General features: G+C 47.6%; 1 protein-coding gene across 1 annotated transcript in view; it reads right to left on the reverse strand.

Moving 5' to 3' along the window:
• Positions 1–15,361, reverse strand: part of glra1 (glycine receptor, alpha 1) — a 131,303-nt gene extending 115,942 nt beyond the window's left edge. Inside the window, exons 1-3 of the mRNA XM_034543016.1 lie at positions 15,195–15,361; positions 14,334–14,819; positions 14,023–14,141 (exon numbers count right to left, since the gene is read on the reverse strand). Of these exons, the coding sequence (XP_034398907.1) occupies positions 14,023–14,141; positions 14,334–14,819; positions 15,195–15,361 (772 nt within the window). The remainder of the gene's footprint in view (positions 1–14,022; positions 14,142–14,333; positions 14,820–15,194) is intronic.
• Positions 15,362–16,338: the final 977 nt, after the last annotated feature.

Here is a 16,338-nt window from a genome sequence, read left to right on the forward strand (position 1 = left end):
TATTTGGGTCAACCGCTGAATTATTCATTATGATGTCCATAATGTTGTGTACAGACATTTTAAATTACTTCATTGATCCTTAGACTACCGCGAGTTTGAAGTGTGTTGTTCAAATTAAAATGTCTGGATTTGTGCTGCTCACGGTCTTCAGGAACTTTCCTGATCCAATAACACATCAAGTCAAAATATATATTTTAATATTTTGGTTTTAATCAACAGTTTAAAGAGGTAACAACAAGTCTTTTTAACATTTGTTGTGAGGTGTATTTGTATGTATATGATGGTTCTGATGGTGTATTTGTATGTATGTAGAGGAGTCGCCCCCTGGTGGTCAGGAGAGAGAATGCAGCTTTAACACATGAAGCATAGACTTCTATACAACCAGAGGAGTCGCCCCCTGGTGGTCAGGAGAGAGAATGCAGCTTTAACACATGAAGCATAGACTTCTATACAACCAGAGGAGTCGCCCCCTGGTGGTCAGGAGAGAGAATGCAGCTTTAACACATGAAGCATAGACTTCTATACAACCAGAGGAGTCTACCCCCTGGTGGTCAGGAGAGAGAATGCAGCTTTAACACATAAAGCATAGACTTCTATACAACCAGAGGAGTCGCCCCCTGGTGGTCAGGAGAGAGAATGCAGCTTTAACACATAAAGCATAGACTTCTATACAACCAGAGGAGTCGCCCCCTCGTGGTCAGGAGAGAGAATGCAGCTTTAACACATAAAGCATAGACTTCTATACAACCAGAGGAGTCGCCCCCTGGTGGTCAGGAGAGAGAATGCAGCTTGAACACATAAAGCATAGACTTCTATACAACCAGAGGAGTCGCCCCCTCGTGGTCAGGAGAGAGAATGCAGCTTTAACACATGAAGCATAGACTTCTATACAACCAGAGTGTCAAGAGTAGAACGAATTCTACAAACTGATAATAGTTTTACCAAATCCCTCCAACATCTTTAATCTTGAAGAGTCCAGTTTTATGAATTACAGAAAGGTGTTTTATCGTCTTTCCTGCGTTTACCTCCATCTGGTTCTGCCGTGTTTCTCCGTCTTCAGGCAGCGTGACGGGCGGCTGACGGAGGGTCAGCTGTGTGAATGACGGGTAGATGGACGGGTGGGTGTGTGCGGTTCGGGAGTTGATGGATGGATCGGTGGCTTGTGGAAAAATAGGATAAAGAGTAAATTCACCTCGAGCCGAGTGACCGGCGACCCGAGCAGAAGCTCACCTGAACTGTGGGATACGGTTCCTGAGTGGCACCTGGATGATGAGTGTCATGTTGGACTCGGAGTCTGAGCACAGAGGCTTTTTTTTGGGTGTGTTTTCCTTGTGACTAAGAGGGTTTGGACTATTTCTTGGCCCGGTGTTATAGAGTGTTTAAAAAGTCAATGTAAAACACATAAATACAAGCTTGTGGTTGATCTGGTTGGGAAAATGAATTAGTATAAATAATATAATATCTAATCTGATCTCTTTTCCCCTTGCTTTATTATTCTTGTTATAGAAGTTCCAAAATCTCTAAAATACATTCACAGCTAGACAATTAGCGAAGTGATTATCTTTAATTTATGAGCCAGACCGGGATGTGACATAACCGTTTTGTCACCTGGGTGGAAAATATGCAAATGTTATCATCTGCCCGACTATGAGGAAAAAAAAACAAACATGGAAAAACGCTTGGATGGTAAACAGATGTGTCATCAACGTTTCAACATGCGTTTCCTCCCGTTAGCACAGCGCTCGCCATTTAACACCACGATACCAAGATTATGACTGATATATGTAAGTAAGTATAAAAGGTCACGCAATTAGTCACGATGCATCCTCTGTGACAGCTAAATATACTTCACTAAAATGTTGTGTTTCAGTGTCTCTGTCACTTCATCAACAACGTCCTCCTCTGGTTTCATGTCAAACGTGTGTATGTATTGAACAAATTAAAAATACAAGTTGGGTGGGGTAGATTTTGGGTTCATAGAGGAATAGAAGAACATTTGGATGAATCAGAGGGAAAGTGAGGGGTTCAGGGGTCACAGTAATTGGCTGCTCTCTCCTCCCTCAGCTCGTCCCTGAACTCACCACAGAGGAAAAGAAAAAGAAAAAGGTCTTGTATGTTTTTGGGCTCGACAAAGAGGGAAACGTTACACTTGAGTCAGTTGAATAATGCAACGAGGAGCGCCGCCCCGCTTGGACTTTGAGGAACGCTGAGACTCTTCAGTTCTTCTGAAGACTCTTTGCTGCTGCCGGTGTTTTGTTTTCAGTTTTTAGATCAGAAGACGGAATTCTGTGCAGTCGCCCCTTAACGTTGTTCCTGGCTTCCTTCATGAAACCTTTTTAAATCCATACTGGAGAGTGTTAATCGTTCTCTCCACTCTGGTTGTATAGAAGTCTATGCTTCATGTGTTAAAGCTGCATTCTCTCTCCTGACCACCAGGGGGCGACTCCTCTGGTTGTATAGAAGTCTATGCTTCATGTGTTAAAGCTGCATTCTCTCTCCTGGCCACCAGGGGGGCGACTCCTCTGGTTGTATAGAAGTCTATGCTTCATGTGTTAAAGCTGCATTCTCTCTCCTGGCCACCAGGGGGCGACTCCTCTGGTTGTATAGAAGTCTATGCTTCATGTGTTAAAGCTGCATTCTCTCTCCTGGCCACCAGGGGGCGACTCCTCTGGTTGTATAGAAGTCTATGCTTCATGTGTTAAAGCGGCATTCTCTCTCCTGGCCACCAGGGGGCGACTCCTCTGGTTGTATAGAAGTCTATGCTTCATGTGTTAAAGCTGCATTCTCTCTCCTGACCACCAGGGGGCGACTCCTCTGGTTGTATAGAAGTCTATGCTTCATGTGTTAAAGCTGCATTCTCTCTCCTGGCCACCAGGGGGCGACTCCTCTGGTTGTATAGAAGTCTATGCTTCATGTGTTAAAGCTGCATTCTCTCTCCTGGCCACCAGGGGGCGACTCCTCTGGTTGTATAGAAGTCTATGCTTCATGTGTTAAAGCTGCATTCTCTCTCCTGGCCACCAGGGGGCGACTCCTCTGGTTGTATAGAAGTCTATGCTTCATGTGTTAAAGCTGCATTCTCTCTCCTGGCCACCAGGGGGCGACTCCTCTGGTTGTATAGAAGTCTATGCTTCATGTGTTAAAGCTGCATTCTCTCTCCTGACCACCAGGGGGCGACTCCTCTGGTTGTATAGAAGTCTATGCTTCATGTGTTAAAGCTGCATTCTCTCTCCTGGCCACCAGGGGGCGACTCCTCTGGTTGTATAGAAGTCTATGCTTCATGTGTTAAAGCTGCATTCTCTCTCCTGGCCACCAGGGGGCGACTCCTCTGGTTGTATAGAAGTCTATGCTTCATGTGTTAAAGCTGCATTCTCTCTCCTGACCACCAGGGGGCGACTCCTCTGGTTGTATAGAAGTCTATGCTTCATGTGTTAAAGCTGCATTCTCTCTCCTGGCCACCAGGGGGCGACTCCTCTGGTTGTATAGAAGTCTATGCTTCATGTGTTAAAGCTGCATTCTCTCTCCTGGCCACCAGGGGGCGACTCCTCTGGTTGTATAGAAGTCTATGCTTCATGTGTTAAAGCTGCATTCTCTCTCCTGGCCACCAGGGGGCGACTCCTCTGGTTGTATTTAATCCTGCAGGTGTTGACATTGACGTCCTGCCTCCATTTGCTTTTCTCTGCTGCATCTCATTGTCATTGTCAATTACTCACTGAATGAATGTGACCTGCAATAAGACATATTCCCAGATAACAAAAGATCTTAAAATATTATAAGTATGCTTATCTCTTGTTCATATAGGTTATGCAACGTGACGTTTCTACCGGTCTTGTGATCCGCTTCCTGTGCTGAAGCTGAAGTCTGACAGGCTTTTCCATGTGCTGAGCCTCATTATTCTGAATCGACTGCGTCGTTGTTTATGATGCTTCTTCCTATTGATTCAGAAAATGGTTTTGAGGTCGCTTTGAATTAATGAGACGTGCTTTTCATGCATCTCGTGCACGAGTCCCTGATGTCACAGCTCTTTGTCTTTGAGTCGTGTGCAGTTTGTGTCGAAACCACGCGGATGAAATGTCCTCACATCGACTGATTACCTTTTTAAACCAATCAGGACCACCTGGAATTTGAGTTTTATTTGATTTTTATTGCAGACTGAGGGAATAAATTCAGTGAAAGCAACAACTGCCCCGTCAGCTACAGGAAATACAAAGTTATAAAAGGTGTATAGAGGACCATCTGTTCGAGCATTATTTAAGCCAACGAACATACATCTGATTCATCTCCTTTCGTGTGTATCGTTTCTTTAGGGATTCGTGCAAAATCAACGAAACCTCAAACGACGCGTCGGCTTCCGCCTCGTTTCTGACCTCGAAGCACGGAAATAAACCCGGAACCAGCGAGACTCCCGCAGTTATGAGACAAAGTCACCGTCAAGATCCCCGTTGAACAGGATTACACACACACGGCACCCTGAGATGATGCCACGCACACACAACCAACACGGAAACTCACACACACACATTAACTACTCCGGTTTAATAATCGTCAAAAACGGAAAAGTCCTGAAACTTGTGTGTGTGTGTGTGTGTGTGTGTGTGTGCACCTGTAATCAAAGCCTCCACAGCAGATCTGAACTGACAGTTGAGCCTCCCAGCAGCAGCTCCAGTCTCACGACACAGTGGGAATGAGAGGCCAATATGTTAACCCACACACACACACACACACACACACACACACACACACACTCTGGTTGGATGAGTTCAGGACAGAAGCCGTCAGCCTCGCCGCACACACACACACAAACAAACACTGACACGTTCACATATTATTGATGAACTGGACTTCCACATGGAAATGATTCGCGTGCCTGTGGGCGCCGACGCCTGCCCGACGCGTGCCCTATCCCTTGTCTTGTGTGAAAGCCCACACCCCAACGGCATCTGGACTCGTTGGAATCGTGTCGATGCTCCAGAGAAGCAGCCTTTTTATCACATTTCTGCTGAATATTTGCTGTGTCTTGTTGTTCGGGCCTCCAGTTCATCATTAAACATATTACTAAATAAATACTGAATATTATACAGTCTAGAACAAGCATTTTAAAGATGTCTCAACTTTAGAGCGAGAAGGAGCGGCACGGCGTCCACGGTGCTAAACTCCAGTCCAAGAAAGAAAAATGGAGTGAGAGCAGATGAAAGGAAAGCTAAAAAAAAAAGCCAGTTTTAAACCGAGTAATAAATAGGAGCATTAATAGGAGACATCAGGAGTATCGGTCCCTCAGTCCCCTCATCCAGGGAGGCCTCCAGCAGCCAGGGGGCGCTGTGTTCTTTTGCTTTTATCCTGAAACACGGCGTCGTTTCTTTTCCGCGCTCTTCGCCTTCGTTGCTGCGCTACGCCGACGACACTGTGCTGTTTCCTTCAGGTTTCCTCGAACCTCCGCCGGCTGCAGATGTTCACCGATCGTTATTTACGAAACGCTTCGTACTTTTTGTAATTTCATCCACAACGAGAGGTGTCATCTCAGGAGCGGGTGGGTCTCTTGCTGAAATTGATTTTTCACTATCTGCTTTTATGCAGTTGTCAATGAGAGGAAGAAAATTGCACATGCAAAAAAAAAAAGAAACTGCACCACTAGATTCAAATAATCCACCTTAGTTATTAAATGCTTAAACTCTCCTTAATACAATCAAGGAGATTAAAAAACAAAACTAAAAAACTTCCCCATTAGCAGCGTAATAGACCTGCCAGCTGTAAAATAGCAACGCAGCAAAACCATTTGGCATCCCCAACTTCAGATTGATTTGCATTTCTCAAACTCTGTCAAGTCGGTGGAATTATTCAGTTTTAAAAAGTGCTTATTATCGAATCACTTCCATCTTTTGTAGCTGTGTGTGTGTGTGTGTGTGTGTGTGTGTGTGTGTGTGTGTGTGTGTGTGTGAGAGACAGATCTGGGCTGCTGTGAAATCAGTGTGTAATCAGTTTCTCACACCAGTATCAGCTGTATACATGGAGGTTAATAGAGTTATTGTGGAGAACACATTAATTTACTCTGCCAGAACACCACACACACACACACACACACACACGTAGGCTTAGTCTATACTACTTACTTACACTTAACCTTAAAACAACGTCTTAACAATCAAACAAACATTTAAAGAATTTAACATTAACATTGATCTATTTTAGGAAAAAAACACCAGAGGGCGACTCCTCTGGTTGTATAGAAGTCTATGCTTCATGTGTTAAAGCTGCATTCTCTCTACTGACCACCAGGGGGCGACTCCTCTGGTTGTATAGAAGTCAATGCTTCATGTGTTAAAGCTGCATTCTCTCTACTGACCACCAGGGGGCGACTCCTCTGGTTGTATAGAAGTCAATGCTTCATGTGTTAAAGCTGCATTCTCTCTCCTGACCACCAGGGGCGACTCCTCTGGTTGTATAGAAGTCTATGCTTCATGTGTTAAAGCTGCATTCTCTCTCCTGACCACCAGGGGGCGACTCCTCTGGTTGTATAGAAGTCTATGCTTCATGTGTTAAAGCTGCATTCTCTCTCCTGACCACCAGGGGGCGACTCCTCTGGTTGTATAGAAGTCTATGCTTCATGTGTTAAAGCTGCATTCTCTCTACTGACCACCAGGGGGCGACTCCTCTGGTTGTATAGAAGTCTATGCTTTGTGTGTTAAAGGGGCGGGGCTGCAAGGTGATTGACAGGTCTCTACAATGACTTCAAACCTTTCGCTGCGTCATGTTTCTTCTTATTTCCTCGTCTTACAATAAGTCGGCAACGGACAGAAATCCCGAACGCTGCATTTAATTTCCTTCCGACCCGGTCACACTCTCCTCTCCGCCTCCCCGTCATCTTTTTTTTTTTTAACGCCTTCATCTGAGATTCACTCCGACGCCGCGTCCCGTCCGATGAGCGAAGAGAGGAGGCGTCCGCGACGCATTCAGAGCGCTCGCCAAAACAAAAGCAATTCCCCGGCACAAAGGCGGAGAGAGAGCAATCTGTCATCGGGCCCCCGAGAGCCGGGCACCAATCTGCTGCTGCGAGGGGCAACACACACGACAAGAAAGAGGATTTTTAAACACTGCCAGTCTCTGAGAAGACTTCTTTGGCAGGAAGACGAGAGAGAAGAAGAAACATATAAAATAATGTCACAACGTAGCTCTTTGTTTCCTCCACATTGGGATGGTTCTCGAATCGATGCGTCAGACACTCCCAAGAGAATATTTAAAAAGGTGCATTAGGTCAATTTTGTTTTCCTGCCCCCCCCCCCCCCCCCCCCCCCCCCCCCCCCACACGTGTTACAAAATGGCCACCGTACATCACACGGGGGGGGCCCGGTGGGGCTGGTGATCCATACCGGTGACTCGGCACGTCCTCCGCCGGCCCGGCTGGGATCTCTGCCCTTCGACCGTCGTCCTCTCGGTGATTCGAAGACGTCAGAGGGTTCTGGGAAGTCGGGCGGACGTGGTTAACGGGGTCCGCGGGGGGCGGGGCTTCAAACAACCGGAGCTCGACGTCGTGGTTAGTTTCACAATGAAAGTCACGGCTCCACCGTCAGCCGGCTCTAAACAATCAAATCGCTTTGAATGCTAAATTAATATAAGTATCGGAAATATTACTCAAAGAAGATTAGATCCATAGCTAACGGCGCCCGAATGAAATGCTAATTTATTTACGTGTCACGTTTGCTTTTCCCGTGTCAAAACCCCCCAAAAACATTAACGTTTGCTTATTTTAATTAACGTCCGCACCTTTAAACAATGTGACAAACGCAGTCATTTTAAGCCCAAAAACATAATGTTTTTATAATTAAACCCAATCAGGTAGTTTATTGTGTTCGCCAGATGTTTGAAGCCGTGACTGTAATTCAGGAGAAAACGTGATTTAGCTTTAAATAGGTCCAGTTACACCTGAATGATTATTAATTATCGTGCTTATTGAAGAGTCTAGAAAGGAAACACGGGGAACAATACAATTATTGATTTATAACAAATACAAAAGACTTGATACAGAAGCTGGATGAAGCAACTTCCCTCACGGTGCAGAAGTTAAAGGAAATACCGTTTTAATTGTCTATATTTGAACTATGGAGGATACAAACACACACACACACACACACACACACACACACCACTCCTCCCCAGTTGTATTTTTAATTATTCCACCGTCACAAAAAGCCGACCGGATGGAAATTCCAATTCAGATTTCTACATTCAGTCTGGAGACGCAGCACCTTGGAAATAATTGGAGATGTGCATCAACGTCTGTAAACATCTAAATTGCAACCAACATAAAAAAAAAAAAAAGAAGCTTTCTTTCTCCCCGTCTGCATCCGGCTCTTATCGGCGTCGCTCAGGAGCTCCGGCAAATACAGATAGAGTGGAACCGGGTGGGAGGGGGGGGGGGGGGGATCAGGGTCATTGTGGCGGTGGAGATGATGGAGAGCAGAGAGCAGAAAGGAAGATGCTAAGTGATATGAAAAAAATAAATCAGAAAGATGCTGCATCCGCGAGGAGGGGGGAGGGGGGGGGGGGGGGAGACGGGTGGAATTGAATTTGCAGAAGTGGCTCGCTTACGGAAAGCCACATTTCGAAGGTGTCACCGGCGACTCGGTGACGTACAAGTGCACTTAGAGGTCTGTTATGTGGAGCCGGAGTGTGTGAAGGCTTCATTTGCCTCCTCTGCCCTCGCTGGAGAAGCAGATGTGTGTGTGTGTGTGTTGTTGTTGAGGCGGCGCTGAGGGGGAAGAAAAACAAAAAAAAATGGCTCATAGGAAAGAAGAAAAAAAATAACCGGTTACACTCCGACGCCGGGTCTAATTTCTCCCCATCTGTCACTCCCCCTCTTTCTCGCTTTCTCTTTGTTTTTCCCTCTGTCTCCTGCATCCTTTTTCATCTCCTCCTCCCTTTCGTGTTGCCGCACACGTACGATGAAGGGCCCTCTGCACCCCTCCCCACGGTTTGTATAGGACGTGAGGAGGAGGAGGAGGAGGAGGAGGAGGAGGGAGTAGATGAGCACAGGGACATCAGCCAAGTGTGACAGTGGAGTCGTATTTCTTTCCCCGGCCGTCCGCTCTGGACTCTGAGCTGAATACTGAGTGCGCCCACTGCAGAGCCCCGAGGACAGACTCCCAGAGAGGGAAGGGCCGAGGACCAGATCCACCGCAGAGCAGGGCCGAGGGGGCCCAGACCGACTCCGGGATCCTGGTCCTGAAGGCAGACCAGGTGGAAACTGACAAACACTTTGCAAAAAAAGATGCAGAGGCAGCGTTCAAATACCAGCTTAGGTTCTGTTCTACGACGACAACCTTCTGCATCTCGTCTTCCTTCTACGACCTGGTTGCTTATTCCAGAATATTATAACATAAAAATCAGGTTCTGTCGAGTGAAGCCGATATGGAAGTGTCTTAAAACCTGCATTCTCTCTCCTGACCACCAGGGGGCGACTCCTCTGGTTGTATAGAAGTCTATGCTTCATGTGTTAAAGCTGCATTCTCTCTCCTGACCACCAGGGGGCGACTCCTCTGGTTGTATAGAAGTCTATGCTTCATGTGTTAAAGCTGCATTCTCTCTCCTGACCACCAGGGGGCGACTCCTCTGGTTGTATAGAAGTCTATGCTTCATGTCTTAAAACCTGCATTCTCTCTCCTGACCACCAGGGGGCGACTCCTCTGGTTGTATAGAAGTCTATGCTTCACGTGTTAAAGCTGCATTCTCTCTCCTGACCACCAGGGGGCGACTCCTCTGGTTGTATAGAAGTCTATGCTTCACGTGTTTAAGCTGCATTCTCTCTCCTGACCACCAGGGGGCGACTCCTCTGGTTGTATAGAAGTCTAGTGAATCCCCATAGACCTCTATGTTAAAATGAACAACTTTACAGCAGGAGTAAATGACAGAACTCCAAATCCTCTTCCCGTCTCATTTCTCTCTCAAACTCCACTCAGCAGCCGCATCGTTTTATTTTAATTACGCCACAAAGAAAAGAGATTTTGAGATGAACCATAATGAGGCTTTATTAAGATACACTTGTTTCGCAGCAGATGGAAATCACTGCTTTGGGAAACAGTTTCAATTCATGTTCGGTTCCTCTGCAGGAGGACTGATCTCTACACCTTGTTCTTTTTACAATAAATCGGGTTTTTCGTGAAATAAATAAATAAATAACCTGTAACTGCACAGTCGGTCCGTAGAGGACGGAGTGTGAGCTCTCTGCTTTCTTTATACCTTCAAAATAATCACCACGCTTGGCAGCAGCATCCCCTGAAAACTGTGATGCCCAAAACATCTGAACTGGACGTCACCGACGGCAACCAACCTCGTCCTATAGGATTGTATGCATGATGACACAGACACTACAGATTGGTGTTACATATATATGTCGGAGTCATCTGCAAACCTGCAGCAACCCTGGAGGTTAAAGGGATCCAGAGATCTGTCCTAAAAGCATGAATTTAGCTTCTCGTCCTTTTATTGATGCAATTGATTCATTATCTTCACCTGAAGTCACAACCTCGTCATGTTCTACGTCTTTTTGTTGGTTTATTGTCCGTGTGTGTCACGTTGTTGTGTGCCCGCCTTTCGTTTTGTTGATGTGCTCAAGGTAACTTTACCTGCTTAATAACTTTATTCTGTAGCGATGCATTTTACTAACGGATCATAAATGTTATGGTATATATATATATAGTGCAGGAAAAATAGAAACCGGTAATGAAATGACAGCAAAGGTCAAAGACGTAACGCTAAGGCACCTGGGTAGTGCATTTAGAATAATAATAATAATAATCCATTTAATTTATATAGCGCTTTTCAAGATACTCAAAGACACTTTACATTATACACCATAGACACAGCTACGGGGAGCAATGCAGGGTTAAGTGTCTTGCTCAAGGACACATCGACTAGGGCGGGGATTGAACTGCCAACCCCCTGATTGAAAGACGGGCATGTTAACCACTGACCCACAGTCGCCCTAGAAACATCTGTGTTGTCATTTGGTTGTGCTTGATTGTCTTTACATCCCGACGGCATCGTCAATAAATCAAATGCTCTGACAAAACAAATACATCTGGTACTTTTGGGGGCGTGGCCTTTTGGGGGCGTGGCTTTTGGAGGGGAGGCCTGAAGGAGAGTTTCAATGGAGAGTTGCTGGTAACACTGGGGGTGATTTGTTGCTCTTAAAATCAAACTTACTCTCATTACATCTTGAGTTAGAAGGGCTGTCTTATTATCTATCTTATCGTTCATCGTGCTGGTCATTAGACGGAAAAACGAAACAAAACGGAAAGTAAGAACCTCCCCCCTGGCGCGGCCGTAAAGAAAGTGAAAGTGATGAAGCCAACGCCTCTCTCATTAATGAAGAGACTGCAGAATATTAATACGCTTAGCAGAAACGTCTCTTCCATTTGCCGGCGTGTTGACTGGGTAAATACCACGGGACCGCTAAAGTTCACTGGATTAGCGGCGTGTTCATTCATGAACCTCCCAAACCTTATCGCTGACAGGGATCAGGGCTTGCCGGCAGCTTAATTGCACAAGGGGGTGTGGGGGGGGGGTAGTGTTATCTGTTAAAAAAAAACTAAACAATCTATCGCGATTATATACAAAGTTAATTAAAAACTATCCCCCATCCTCTTTGCTCAGCCACGGAAGTCTTAATCTCCAGATATGAAAACATTTTCTTTGCATAGAACACGAGCTGAATCTGCACAATGATAAAAGCCCCCATACCCCACAACGCCCCCCCCCCCCCCTCCAATGATAAAGTAGGATCCAATCGCTGCGCCCGCTAATTGCGGGGCTCCGCCCACCCCGGTATTCTGCATAGTTAATTGAGGCTTTAATAGTAATAGAATAGCCAGTGGGCTCCGACGGCAGCCCTGACACACACCATTAAAATGCAAATGGGGGCCCAGTGATATCAAAAATACTGAGATCTACGTCGGCATGGAGACTGAGAGAGATGAGCACTGAATCACAGCACCCCCCCCTCCCCCACCCCCCCCACCCTAAACCCGGGTGCTCCCCTCTCTGCTGCGGACAAGGCAGATCCATCTATCTCCCGGAGTTATATCAATGAAATCAGCAAAGGAGCAATAAGTCTCAGTGTTTCACCACCAGTGTGTTCAATAAGCGGATGTTGCCATGCAACAAAAAACCGAAGTCAGCCGCCGGGGAGAGGGGTTAGCAGGGAGGATGATGGGAAATGTTGCACCAGGGGGCTGAGAGGCGGCGCTCGCTAATGCGAGACCTAATTTGTTTTTAGTTTCTAAATTGCAGCTGTGATATGTAGATGAGATCCCATTAAAGGTCTCATTGTTTTCACTGAATCATTTATTGTGTTTTTATGGGAGTTTCTCCTCTGGCTCGACGCGTATGGATACACAGTGTGTGTAATAGATCTCCATGCATCGCAACGCACACACTGAGGCCATGCCAGATGTTATTTATAGTCGTGCATGCTTTTAATGTGGTGAAAAGTGTCCGTTTTAAACCGGCCGAAGCCGCTTGCTGTCGCTTGTGATGTGAAGAACACCAACGTCACACAAGAGGAATGCAAGCAGACTGATATTGACCTGATGAAGCTATTTCAAGAAATACACTTTTAAGGAAAGTTATACGAGTAACTTTCATGTGGTGTTGGATCTGGCGCCCCCTGTGGACTACCGTGGTAGTGTCTGTGAGCACCAGGGTCCCTTTAGAAAACCTCTCATTGTACTGCAGCAGGGTCTGACAGTCTGCCCCTCTCAGTCCTGGTTCTGGTTCTCCAGTGCCCCCCTTCCCTCCAGCGGGTCCAGCAATACCTCCTAGGTCTCCAGAGAGGAGAAGCTCTGCTCCTGGAGGAGGAGGAGGAGGAGGAGGAGGAAAAACGGTATAGAAAGAGATAATCTTCTCTCTGATGGTCCTGTTTACTTCTGTAGGCCTCATTCCACCAGGTGGTCTCACTCGCACCACAAGGCGGCCTCGCTCAGACCAGGCAGCACCAGGCACGACGAGCTCTTCACAAACAGTCGACACTCCAGAGAGAAATTAGTGGGAAGACTGATTCATCAGTCGGATCGGGTTTGTCTTTGATAAGAACAAACTAGTTCCGAGGGAGTGCATTAGGGTTCCATTAGCATGGCTGAAAAATAAAAATGAAAAATAATAGTGCGTCATCGGGTGTCGTGACGCTGGTCGTTGAGTCATGATGGATGAACGTGGTGAAAGGGCAGAGCTAATGAAGGCGACTTGGATATGACAGCTTGGACCCGGGGGACCCCCCCCCCCCCCTACAACAAGAGGGGGGGCGGGGTGGGGCGGTGCACAAACACCACCGAGCAAATATGACACTGATTAATGGCACCGGAATCAATTAGCTCGACAACATTGGATGTTTGTTCCGTTTGGTTTCTGGCGCTCCGACAGATCGGACGCCGGAGACGAGACTTTGAAATGCAAACGAGGCGCCTCCCAAAAAAAAAAAAAAAAAAGAAAACCTCATGTCCCCCCTCCACCCCCCCCCCCCCCCCCCCCCCCGAATGTGTCAAAACACGACCGATGTCTCCGTCGCGCGAGCCACGGCGTCGCCTGCTGTCACGCACGGTGCAGAGTTAGCTCATCATTAACGGGGAGCAGATGGCGGACTCTCAGCAGAGCGCCAGTCGATACACGGCGAGCATCTACATTCAATGTGCAGGAAGAAGAAGAAGAATAAAGAGAGGAGAGAAGCAACAACAACAACAAACAAAAAAGGGCCCGCCTGGCTGCTTCGAGGGATTCCAAATGTGATGTCACTGCTAATCCCGTCAGGAAAACGCAGCTTAAATCCGCCGCCGCCGGGCCGCGGTCACACAGATCGGCCGTGGCAGCAGCCGTGGATGTTAGAGGCCTAAAAATAGGACTGCAGAGCCGCGGCCTCTGGTGCTGTCAACGGAGACTGGGTGGCAGACGACGGGGGGGGGGTCGCGAGGGGAAAAGGGAGAGAGGATTCCCCCTGTGACTCCATGCCAAAGCATTTCGTCTCCAATGTCGTGCGCTCGCCGTGACGCACTCGGGCAGCATCGGCATCGGCAGCGAAACGGCTCTCGGAGCACCGGTTGGCTGCGACTTTGCAGGATGAGGTAGTATTTGGTGTGTGCGGTCCGCCGGCGTCGCCACAGCTGAAGGAGTCAAACTGGGAGGCGTCGCAGAACACATTCTGCACTCGGACATGTTTTTAAAAAAAAATACTGCACGCGCAGCACGAAGCGAGGGAGGTGTCGTACACAATGTGCACGCAGTCAATACCACACCGGCACAGCCATGTCGACAAAGAGCCAAGAGACCAATAACATAACGTTTAAAAAAAATACGGCCGTTGTTCCAGGCCGGTGTTCCAGGCCGGTGTTCCAGGCCGCCGTCCGAGGCCGTTGTTCCAGGCCGCTGTCCGAGGCCGGTGTCCGAGGCCGTTGTTCCAGGCCGGTGTTCCAGGCCGTTGTTCCAGGCCTGTGTTCCAGGCCGGTGTTCCAGGCCGGTGTTCCAGGCCGGTGTTCCAGGCCGGTGTTCCAGGCCGGTGTCCGAGGCCGTTGTTCCAGGCCGGTGTTCCAGGCCGGTGTCCGAGGCCGCTGTCCGAGGCCGTTGTTCCAGGCCGGTGTTCCAGGCCGTTGTTCCAGGCCGCTGTCCGAGGCCGCTGTCCGAGGCCGTTGTTCCAGGCCGTTGTTCCAGGCCTGTGTTCCAGGCCGGTGTTCCAGGACGGTGTCCGAGGCCGGTGTTCCAGGCCGCGATTCCCCGAAGAGTCGATGCAACGTTGTTTAGCTTGACAGTCTAACGTTGTCCTGGACAATCCAGTTGGCCGGCTGCTACCCGGATGTACCGAGAAGCGAAGCACATTTCTAAAACGCATCTAAAGACAGATTGATTCTGCAGCGCGAACACATTCCTGCTGAATATTCACAGCTCGGCTCGGGGAGCTGTTGGCGCGTGGACTTTGAGGACGCCGCGCTGTCAGAAGCCGCCCGCTTTCCAGACGTGAGCCGCCGTGACAGCGACACGAAAATGAAACGGCTGATTAGGAAGTCGGGACTCTGAGCTAACTAGCTGCTCCGCAGAGCCGCCGCGGCATGAGTGACAGCTCCGATTCCTCCGCGCGTTTAAGAACTCGGATCAGATATTGCGATCCGGCGGACGGATTATGCAGATCCGGGAGGACGGGGCGCAAAATAAAAAAGACTTGCCGTGGCGGAGCGTGTCTGCGGGGGCTTTGAGGGGAGTTCCAGGCGCCTTTTTTCTCATGACTGCTGTCATACATGGCTGAGTTGCTGAATGGATTATGCACGTGCACGGCGGCGCACATGTGATCGGAGGAGTGCACTCTGGGAAAGTCACACGCCGAGGTGTTCATGCCAGAAAGGGATTATGTTCTTTTGGAAGGAAAATCTCACGCTGACAGATTCACAGAGTACAACAACCCCACGGGAAAGTCTGGTGGCAGCGACGCAGTACTGTATCAGTGACACACACACACACACACACACACACACACACACCAGCATGCTTTTGTCCCAGTGTCAACTGGAAACGTTGGGAAAGTCGCTCGTGATCTCTCGTCCAGCTGCTGAAGAGTTGCATTCATTAGTATTAGTAGAGTCAGTAGTGGTAGAGTCAGTAGTAGTAGAGCCAGTATTAGTAGAGTCAGTAGTAGTAGAGTCAGTAGAGTCAGTAGTACTAGAGTCAATATTAGTAGAGTCAGTAGAGTCAGTAGTACTAGAGTCAGTAGTGGTAGAGTTAGTAGTGGTAGAGTCAGTAGTAGTAGTAGAGCCAGTATTAGTAGTCAGTAGTAGTAGAGTCAGTAGAGTCAGTAGTACTAGAGTCAGTAATAGTAGAGTCAGTAGTAGTAGAGTTAGTAGTAGAGTCAGTAGAGGCAGTAGTACTAGAGTCAGTAATAGTAGAGTCAGTAGTAGTAGAGTCAGTAATAGTAGAGTCAGTAGTAGTAGAGTTAGTAGTGGTAGAGTCAGTAGTAGTACAGTCAGTAGAGTCAGTAGTAGTACAGTCAGTATTAGTAGAGTCAGTATTAGTAGTCAGTAGTAGTAGAGTCAGTAGTACTAGAGTCAGCAGTAGTAGAGTTAGTAGTGGTAGAGTCAGTAGTAGTAGAGTCAATATTAGTGAAGTCAGTAGTAGTACAGTCAGTATTAGTAGAGTCAGTATTAGTAGTCAGTAGTAGTAGAGTCAGTAGTAGTACAGTCAGTAGAGTCAGTAGTAGTAGAGTCAGTAGAGTCAGTAGTACTAGAGTCAGTAGTAGTAGTAGAGTCAGTATTAGTAGAGTCAGTAGTAGTAGAGTCAGTAGTACTAGAGTCAGTTGTAGTAGAGTCAGTATTAGTA

Source organism: Cyclopterus lumpus, chromosome 10, assembly GCF_009769545.1.
Source record: "Cyclopterus lumpus isolate fCycLum1 chromosome 10, fCycLum1.pri, whole genome shotgun sequence".
Classification (NCBI taxonomy): Eukaryota; Metazoa; Chordata; class Actinopteri; order Perciformes; family Cyclopteridae; genus Cyclopterus; species Cyclopterus lumpus.